The sequence below is a fragment of the Egretta garzetta genome, unplaced genomic scaffold (assembly GCF_000687185.1).
Source record: "Egretta garzetta isolate BGI_Z169 unplaced genomic scaffold, ASM68718v1 scaffold60, whole genome shotgun sequence".
Classification (NCBI taxonomy): domain Eukaryota; kingdom Metazoa; phylum Chordata; class Aves; order Pelecaniformes; family Ardeidae; genus Egretta; species Egretta garzetta.
In genome coordinates, this window is record NW_009258269.1 from 3048685 (window position 1) to 3058585 (window position 9901).

Consider the following 9901-nt stretch of genomic DNA (forward strand, 5'->3'; position numbering starts at 1 on the left):
GCTGGCCCCTGCTGTCCCTTAGCGTCCCACCGGCTGCAGCTGGTGAGACCGCGGTGAGACCCGGCAGCGCCCGGCTGAGCGCCGCTGCTGGGGTGGGGGGCAGAGGCTGAGCCCCCCATGCAGCGGGGCCAGGCAGGGTGGGGAGTTTGGGGAGGGCAGCGGGCAGAGGCGATGTGACCAATCTCTCCCCCCAGGGTGTTGGCATCTCCTCCGATCAGAACTACGAGGCAGTGTCTGAGCTGGACCTGGAGCGAGAAGCGTGCAGGTAGGTGCCACCTCCTCCAGGCTGCAGGGGCTGGGCTGGGCTCAGGGCCTGGGGTTTGCATGCCAGGGGGACAAGGGACACCCCTGGGGACAGCCTGAGAGGCGCTGGGGGCTCTTCCCCCACCCTAAAGCCGATAAGGAGTGTCTGGGATCAGGGCAGCAGTCTCAGGAAAAGCCGATGGACTCAGGGATGAGAAGGAGCCATGCTGGTGGGTGGCCCTCGGGGGGACAGAGCTTGCCAACGGATGCTCTGGGTGTACAGCTGGGGCAGTGCCAGTGACACTGGGCCCCCGCACCCCGGGCAGAGCCTGGATTTGGCTGCTGGGAGCAGGGAAACACCACGGGGGACAGGGATTGCTCAGAACTGGGATGGCTCCAAGCTCCAGATGAAGGGATACGCGACCTTCAGCATCATCAGATCAGCATTTGCTGATCTGTTGCACTGCGGTGGACAGGGAGATTGTGAGGGGCACCTTTAAAATACTTTTGAAATATACTTTCCATAACTCTTGATAGCATCTCAGAAAGAGGAAGGAAAGCTGCTCTTCCCATTTCGGACGGGGAGGGTTCCTTTTCCTGTGTTGCTTAGAGAGGAGGAGGTGATGCAGCTCTGTGTCCTTCAGCTCTGCCCGTGGCCTTGCCAGCCAGTGCATCCCCATGCCCCTGCTTTTCTGGCCCCGGTGTTGGTCGGTCCAGCCCATCCCCTGCTCCGGGTGTGGGACACATGGCAGCCAGAGGAGAGCCAGCATGGGGCATGGGTGGGGAACTGCAAGTACCTGGGGATGGGAGTTTTGTAAACATAAACACTAAAATCTGCCATGGAGCCTCTGAACCCACAGTTGGATGCTGGCCTGTGGGTCGTGATCTCCCTCCAGTGGCCTGTAGAGCACTGGGATCCAAAGCATCCCAAGGGCATAAGCACTTGGAGCCCTGGACCCACCAGGGACTTTGCAGCCTGGTCTTGCTGAGAAGAGACAGGATGCGACCATCAGCAGAGCATCACAGGCTCACAGGTTTTGTTCTCCCAGCCTGAGCACTAAGGTTGTCGGGGTGTGGGAAGCTGAGCTTTTCGCCTTTGAAGACTTTTTGCCATGTGCTCATGGACCCCATCAGCCAACTGCTCCAATGCTTTCCCCCCCAGACCCCGCCAGTCCAACCACCATCCCCTGGGAGCAGAGCTATGGGCTCCTGCTCCGCCACCGAGCCGCTGCCGGCCAGCCCTGTCCCCTGCCTCTGTGGGACCTCCCCAACCTCCTCTTCAACACTGGTGTTTCTCCAGTTCAGCCAGTTCCTCACCCTGCTGACTGGCCCCTGGTCGTTGGGGACGACGCGAGCATCTTAGCAGCCTGATCTGGTTGAAGATGTCCCTGCTCACTGGGGGCGGTAGGGCTAGGTGGCCCCTAAAGGTCCTTCCAACCCAAAGCGTTCTATGGTTCTGTTCTATCATCTCCCACAGGCTGCCAACCCACTCGTTATGGGAAATATTTCCCAATCCCAAACTTCAGAGAGGCCCTCCTGCCCCTTTGGCACAATATCTTCCTCCTACCTGAGATACCTCCTCTTGCCCCATTCCGGGGGAGTTTTGTCTGGAATTGGGGTCTGGGCAGTGAGCGCCAGCGTTAGCGATGGGCAGAGCCATCTCGGCCAGCAATGAGATATCCTCAGAAAAGAGGAAGAGGAATGCAAAATTCCCCTTAAAATGGGGGCTGGGTCTCTGAGGGTCCAGCAGGGCCTGGAGTACGGGGTGGGATTTGCCCGCTCTGACGCTGAGCACCTTCATCCAAGCTGGTGATGCTCAGCGCTCTGAAATGCTGGTGCGGGGAACAACGTCTGCCCCACCCAGACATCAGCCTCAGCGGAGAGGGACGGAGGCACAGCAGTGCTTGTGTCACCCCGTGGAGCTTGGGGGATTGGGTCAGGCATCATGGTGAGGATGGTGGGACCCTGCCCTGGATTGCATCGAGACCCGTGATGAGATGATCCTCGGGCAGATTCCTACCCGGACTGCTTCTCTCCACGCCTCAGGGCATCCTCCCTGCAGGAAAAGAAACACTGGGAATGGTGCATCCTTGGCAGCTTCTTCCTTACCTCCCTACCTACCTCCAGGTGCCCACTCACAGGTTGATTGTCTGGCCCATAACCCCCAGTTGAAGTAACGAAGGTCCATCAGCTGCTCCTTGCTCCCTTCACCAGCAGCAGATCCCTTTCTTCCATCACCCATCCTCCATCCTCCACCAGCTCTCCCACATGAGCACTGCCAGGCTGAGACTGACCCAACTTGGTGCACCTCAGGCATCACCCTCCAGGCTCAGCTGACCTGGAAATACCCTCTCCTCTCCCTGCGGACTCATTTGGCTCGAAGCTTAGTGGTCTTCACTGCCTAACACCAGCTGAAAAGGGTCTTGCAGACTTGGTCTTTGCAGACTTGTTGCTTGGAGGCTTCCTCTACCAAATCTGTCCTCAAGGGCAGAGCCAGGAGCTGGCTTGGGTCTTGGCACACTCCTGGGAGAGACCCGTGGGCTTCCTGCCGGATGCCGCTTGTCCTCCAGCTCTTTGTGGCTTCAGTGGCTGTAAATCATTGCTCAGGAAGGGGCTGCCACAGATTTTTTCCCCTTTTTCTCTTGCCCTGACTCATTCAGTCTCCCACTCTGCTCTGGCACTCAAGGCTGATGTCCACCTACAACATAGAGTCCTCCAGCCCACCCCACTCCCTGGCCAGTCCCTCATGGAGAAGCTGGACACCAGGGTGGGACCCCAGCCAGATGAATCGCCCCACCAAAGGCTGTGTTACGCTCATTAAACAGCAGTTTCCGCTGTGCTCTGACCCTCCAAGCCGCCCATGGCCATCTCTTGTCTTTCTTGCAGACACTGGAGTCAAACAAGCCATTTTCCCTCTCCACCCACCTCCTCAGCCCCATACACCATCCCACTTCTCCGGAGCCAACCCCTAGCCTGGGTGGCTCCGAGATAACATCCTCCCAGGCCAGGCTTCAGGTCTTGCTTCTGTCCCGCACGGTTCAGGGACATCCGATGTCTGATGAAGAATCACAGAATCGTTTAGGTTGGAAAAGACCTTTAAGATCATCAAGTCCAACCACTGAGGTGCCTGTCCAGGGTCAAAGCACAGGTCCATGCACTGCCTTGGCTCCTACGATGAGGCAAGTGCCCAAAACCAGGTGTTTGGAGAGTTTATGATGAGGGGAGGTGTTTGGGGTCTTTCCCCTTGTCCAAAAGCATTTCTAGCACGTGGACTTGAGCTGGAGATGGTTTCTTCATATTCAGTACCCCTCAGTGGGTTTCTCCTCCATAAATTTCTCCTTCCACAACACCGCATGGCAAGGGGTCCCACAGGTTCAGCCGCTTCTTTCCCATGTGGTTCTGCACCTTGCTCCTGTTGGCTTTACCTGATGTCACCCAGCTGCTGTGACTGAAGCAGGGGTGGCCGGGAGATGCCCTCCTGCCCTCCTCATGCAGCTCACGACTTCAGAAACCTACCCTGCAGGCAACGCCCAGCTTGCCCAGGTGCTCCTCAGCCAGAAGCTGTGACCGTGCTTGGACCATCCTCGTTGCCTTTCTTGGAGCCTTTTCTTCATCCCAGCTCTGGATGCCATGAGCGACCCAGTGGCACGGGTGCTCTCCTGGTGCTGGGGTGTCCCGGCTGCCCTGACTCCCTTTCTGCCCATCCCTATTGCTGAGCTCCTGGGACCATCCGACATTTTCCAGCACATTTCCCTTTTGGGGAGAGAAAACTGCCTGGCTGAGAGGGCTAAAGGGAAGGGGCAGGCTTAGCAGTTTATTTTTATGATTTCCTTTGATTGTTACGGCTGGATTGTCTCACCGGGCCGGGCTGGGGGGTTTAGCCTGGCTTCCCAAGAAAAGGAGATGGATGCAGGAGCTCCACCGGCCCATCTGTCCATCCCGGTCCCTTTGCAAAACATTTTGGCTGGACGCAAGAGCAGGCGGGAGGGCATCGTAGCAGAAGGACTTTGCCGGTGCCACAGGCGCTGGCGGAGGGAGCGGGGCCCCCGGTGAGGACGTAGCTGTGGGGCAGGGAGAGGGATGTGGGACTGAGGAGCTGCCTGGCTTCAGTTTGCTGCTGGTGCTGTGGAGAGGGGAAGGAGGGGACACCAGGGGTTTGGAGCTCTGTGGTGGCCTGTGTGGCGTTGCCCGAGGTGGGGAAGCCCATTTTGCCAGCTCGCCCCCCAGCCTTGCCCAAGCCTCAGGCTGCTGGTGGCCATGGGGCTCGTAAGTACCGAGTCCTCCCACCCTGCTCATGGAGATGCAAGCACCCTGGGTGCCCCAAGGAGCTCAGGATGGGACCAGGAGCGTTGTGAGACATCCCCAAATAGGGGAGCCCAGAGGAGGGCTACTAAAATGATCCGAGGGGCTACTAAAATGATCCGAGGGCTGGAGCCCCTCTCCTGTGAGGCCAGGCTGGGAGAGTTGGGGGTGTTCAGCCTGGAAAAGAGAAGGCTGCGGGCAGAGCTGAGTGCGGCCGGTCAGGGCTTAAAGGGGGCCCAGAGGAAAGGGGGGGACAAGCTTTTTAGTAGGGCCAGCTGTGACAGGACAAGGGGGGATGGCTTTAAACTAAACCAGGGTAGGTTTAGACTGCATCTAAGGAAGACATTCTTTACAATGAGGGTGATGAAACCCTGGTAGGGGTTGCCCAGAGAGGGGGTGGAGGCCCCATCCCTGGGAACATTCCAGGTCAGGTTGGACGGGGCTGTGAGCAACCTGGTCTGGTTCAAGGTGTCCCTGCTCCTGCAGGGGGGTTGGGCTGGGTGGCCTCTGGGGGTCCCTTCCAACCCAAAACATTCTGTGATTCTATGAAATAGTCTGGCATTGAGTGGGGACCCCACAGGGAGAGCAGCAGCGCTGCCGCAGCCGGGCAGCCCTCGCAGCCCCATTTCTCGCAGGACGAGCAGCGAGTGCAGCAGCGAGGGGAGGAGCGAGGATGAGGAGACCCGCTCCCGGCTCATAGACCGCATCGTCCAGAACGACACAGAGGGGTACTCCACCGTGGAGGCACCGCGGGCCGAGAGCGCCCCGTTCAGCCTGCCAGCCCACCTCTACCCGGATGAGGTCCTGGACGACCTCACCATCTCCCCTTACGCCAGCTTCACGTCGCTCTCCGAGCCCCGGCCCACCATGCTCAGCGGCTGGCTGGACAAGCTCCCCCTGCAGGGGTACGTGCCCACCCGTGGGACAGTAAAGCCCCCTCGGGCAAGGCCGGTGAGGTGGGGACACTGGTCACCGTGCTGCCAGGGCAGCCAGACCTCCCCACAGGAGGACAACCCTCTTGGGTGCCCCGGCCGTGCCGCAAGGGTCTCTGTGCAGCCACCCTGGGGGAAAAGGAGGGGTCCGTGAGCAGATGCGGGGTCCTCGGGGGGACCGACCGTCCCCTTCCCAACATCCCTGTTTTTCTGCCATCCCAACAGGAACTACGTCTTCCAGAGGCGCTACGTCCGTTTCGACGGGAAGAACCTGATGTACTTCAGCAGTGAGAAGGTGCGGAGGGGCAGGATGCGGGCGGGTTGCCTTCATACCCTGTGAGCTGCCATATCCCCTTTGCCTCCCCTCGTCCTTCTGTAAGGAGCCAGCACTGCTTTACCACGTCCAGGGTGGAGCAGCCGTGGCCCTGGGGGGCTCTGAACACAGCCTCACCCCGGGGAAGCAAGGGTCCCTCCGCCAACAGGGAGCAGGCGCGGGGCATCCCGCTGGCTCGTGAGCCCTGGGGCAGACCGCAAACGGGGAATTTCTGGGTCCCAGCCATGGACCCATCCCTACCCGAATCCTCAGCTCCTGCTGGTGTCCTCCGGGCTCTGCTACGAGGCAGCACCCAGCCAAGCACCTGGGGGACGTGGGGAGGACGGGCTGCACGCAGCTTTTCTCGCTGTGGGCGCCAGCGCTGTGGGTTAGGTGCATGCAACACTTGCCTGTCCCATGTCCTCTCGTCCTTCTTCGGTGTCCTTTTAGGGGTGCAGGTACCTGCCATGCCTGGGGGGACTGGCACTGCTGCCCCAGTCCCACAGCACAGGGGCTGGCCTCACATCGGTCGCACCCAAGCAGAAACAGGTCCCATGCATGGCCCCGGCGCAGCCACTATTGCAGGAGCTTGCAGGCATCCCTGCCCCATCCCCTTACCCCTATGGTTATGGCAGCAGCGTGCCTGGCAAGGGTGGAGGGTTTGGAGGTGCCCCACCAGAAGGGCAAAGGGGGGTGACCCTGCCTGGGGCTCGTTCCAGGACCCCTACCCCAAGGGGGTGATCCCGCTGTCTGTGATCGAGATGGCTCGCTCCACCAAGGACAACAAGTTCCAGGTTTTCACCAGCCACCGGATCTTTGTCTTCCGCGCCGAGAATGAGGGTAGGTGAAGACCCGGGCCAGGGCCCACCAGTCCCCAAGGAACCGGCCCAGCCTCCCTCCCTCAGCCAGAGCATCCCAGGGGCAGCTCTCACCCCATCCCCAAAACATCTGGCCACGATGTCCCAGGGGACTGCTCCCCTGCCTGGGTGCTCTGCCCCATGTCGGGGCTGTTGGAAAGGGCTCAGACCTGCTCCCTCATGCCTGGTCCCCAGCCCAGAGGAATGAGTGGTGCTCCACGCTGCAGAAGAAGGTGACAGACCAGCGCCTGGTGGGGTCCCGGCCCCGGCCCGCCAACACCGCTCACTGCCAGAAGTCGGGCACCCTGGAGCTGAAGGGCCAGAAGTCCAAGGTGTTTGCAGCCCTGAGCCTGCCCGAGATGTGGCTGTACAAGAGCGAGCAGGTTCGTGGCCGGACCAGACGCCCCGCTGGCATGGAAGCTGTGCCGATGGTGGATGGGGGTGAGAGGGATGGAGGGAGCTCAGCCGGGGTTGGTGCCAAAGGGAGAGTAGAGAGGAAAAGGACGGGCAGGAGAAAGGGAATGGGGGAGCGGGAAGGTGGAGATGCTGCGCAGGGCAGCTGTGGTGGGAGCCTGGGCTTGGAGACGCAGGGACTGCCAGGAGCGGATCCCCCCCCCCAATCTCCTCGCTACCACCAAATTATCCTCACCTCTGCCCGGCGCTTGGGTCTTAGTCACACCAAAGCGTCCCAATCCATCACAGGGCAGGGGCCTCGATGACCACGAAATCACCGTCGAGCGTACTTGCTGTGACGTGGGCTCGCCCCACAGGGGGCATTGGGTCTCTGCCCACCCATTGCGCCCTGCCCATGGAAATCCCCGCCTGCCAAATTTTCTCAGCACCCCTGATCCTTTTCCAGTTGCCAGTTGGCCTGGAGCTCCAACCCCTGCGGGTTTCGCTCGAGTTGATATTGCTTTATAAACGTGCCTGGCTCAGCATGGACTCAAACCCCTGGCGCAGAGGGGTGTGAAAGGCCGGGTTCTGGGGGCTGTGGGCAGAACTTGCCTTTCATTTTAAGCTGTAACGTACTCGCCGGACACTTTACTTCAGCCCACATGGGGATGCTGACATGTGGCGGGGTAACAGGTCTGCCCGGCCAAAGCAGAGCAGTGATGGGAGCGGGGGCTCCTGACTGGGGCCCCAGCATCACAGGCATGGCCAGGGTGCTGGGTTGGCCACGGCCGCAGTGCTGCAGAGCCAACACTGGTGTCACTCCGAATCGCAGTTCTTTAAAATGGGCATCGGCATCTGCTTGATTGAGATGCGTGGCTCTACCATCCGCGAAGCCAAGAACCGCAGCTTCGAGCTCATCACCCCCTTCAAAATATTCAGGTACCCGGGCGGGGGGAGCAGCCGGGTGCTGGAGCCGGGTGCTGGTTCCTCCAGACCCCTGAGTTTTGGCTGTGCTGGTGGTCGTAGCTTTGTGGCGGAGTCGGAGCGGGAGAAGCGGGAGGGGAGGGAGGCCCTGCAGGAGGCCATAGCCGAGATGCTCTACGACTACGAGGTGGCGGAGAAGATCTGGTCCAACAAAGCCAACAAATACTGTGCAGACTGCTGGGCTCAGAGCCCCGACTGGGCGTCCATCAACCTGTGCGTGGTCATCTGCAAGCAGTGTGCAGGCCAGTACATCTCCCCGGGGGGCACGTGGGGGTCCCGGCGGGCATGGGCTGGGCCTGCCTGGGCTGGCTGGGGTGTGGGGGCAACTTGGGTGGATCAAGGGGTGCTCACTCTCCTGCAGGCCAGCATCGCAGCCTGGGCTCCAACATATCCAAGGTGCAAAGTCTGAAGCTTGACACCAGCGTCTGGTCCAATGAAATCGTGCAGGTAGAGGCACCGGGGCTGGCACGGCATACGCAGGGGCCAGGCTGCTTCTCCGGGCAGGGCAGCAGCCCCACGGTCTCCCCTGGGATGCAGGGACACCAGGCATCCTGCTCCTCCCGGCTGGCCTTGGTGCTCTCCGTGACCGTGGGACTCTTCCTGCAGCTCTTCATTATGCTGGGAAATGACCGAGCCAACCGGTTTTGGGCCGCCCACCTCCCTGCCGCCGAAGCCCTCTACCCGGATGCCAGCCCTGAGCAGAGACGGGACTTCATCTCCCGCAAGTACCGAGAGGGTCGGTACCGCCTGCCCCATCCCCACTACGCCACTCAGGAGGAAGTACTCCAGGTAGGGACCACCTTGGGGTGCAGGCAGGACGAGGGGGTGCTGGGAACCACCCCAGAGCTCTGGGGCTGAGATGCCAACACCTCCTGCTTGACGGTGGGCACTTGCACCCCCTGTGCCAGGCCGCTGGGGTGGGAGGCGTGCCCCACCATGCCTGCCTTCGAGCACCCCTGGCAGCGGGCTGGGGGTCTCCGTGAGCTGGGACGTGGTCCCTAAAGGCTCCTGTCTCGTCCCAGGCACTGTGTGCTGCGGTGGCAGGACCAGCCCTGCTCAAGACCGTCCTGCAGTTCTTCTCGTCCTCAGAGGCTGGGCTGGCGGCTGACCCCACTGCCTACGAGGGGGCCCCTGGGGCCGACCTTTGGTGGGGACCGGAGAGCAAAAGGCCCAGGAACCATTCAGGTAACGAGGACCCTTGAGCCCCATCTGGCTGTGATGGGGGCGCTTCACCCTTCCCACCACCACTGGGGACAGCCAAGGCATCAGGCTCCTGCCCCACTGCACTCCTCTTTTGGGATGGGGCAAGGCAGCGGGATCCTCTGGAGTCCATTCTCAGGACCCCCATGCCTGGCACGCCCTCTTGCATGAGGGGGGTCACCCTGCCCCCTGCTACCCATGTTTTGGTGGGTGCCTGCTCCCATCCCACTCTCAGCACCATTCCCCACAGGGAGCCCCCGGGCACGGGAGCCAGGTCCGGAGGGTGTCTACAACGAGATCACGCAGCCGGTGACGCACAGCGGGTACCTGTACCGGGCCATGGCCCCCCCCAAGCTCCCAGGTGCCAAGAAGAGCAAAGAGGGTAAGCATGGGGAGCGCAGGAGGGCAGCCGGTGGGGTGCCCACCCCAGCGCTGCTGAGCCGACCCCCCCGGTCCCACAGACTTCCAGCGCACGTGGTGCTCCCTGGAGAGAGCCCTGCTCTTCTTCGAGACGGAGAAATGCACCCAGCCCCTGGGCCACATCGAGAGCGGGGACCTCATCTCCCTGGGCGTGAGCAAAGCCCAGGCGCTCACCAGCCCCAGCCCCACCGAAAGGTACCCCCAGCCGTGCCCCCGCTGCACGCCCTGTGGGCACACGGAGGGCGAGGGCGGGCGGT

At 61.5% G+C, this 9901-nt stretch overlaps 1 protein-coding gene across 1 annotated transcript in view; it reads left to right on the forward strand.

The window, feature by feature from the left end:
• Positions 1–9901, forward strand: part of ARAP3 (ArfGAP with RhoGAP domain, ankyrin repeat and PH domain 3) — a gene marked incomplete at its 5' end in the record, with an annotated part of 19472 nt that overhangs the window by 1974 nt on the left and 7597 nt on the right. The window contains 13 exons of the mRNA XM_035889133.1: positions 23–42; positions 195–265; positions 5181–5450; positions 5703–5772; positions 6510–6630; positions 6843–7030; positions 7873–7979; positions 8067–8266; positions 8386–8471; positions 8631–8813; positions 9047–9209; positions 9475–9606; positions 9686–9899. Coding sequence (XP_035745026.1) covers positions 23–42; positions 195–265; positions 5181–5450; positions 5703–5772; positions 6510–6630; positions 6843–7030; positions 7873–7979; positions 8067–8266; positions 8386–8471; positions 8631–8813; positions 9047–9209; positions 9475–9606; positions 9686–9899 — 1825 coding nt within the window. The remainder of the gene's footprint in view (positions 1–22; positions 43–194; positions 266–5180; positions 5451–5702; positions 5773–6509; positions 6631–6842; positions 7031–7872; positions 7980–8066; positions 8267–8385; positions 8472–8630; positions 8814–9046; positions 9210–9474; positions 9607–9685; positions 9900–9901) is intronic.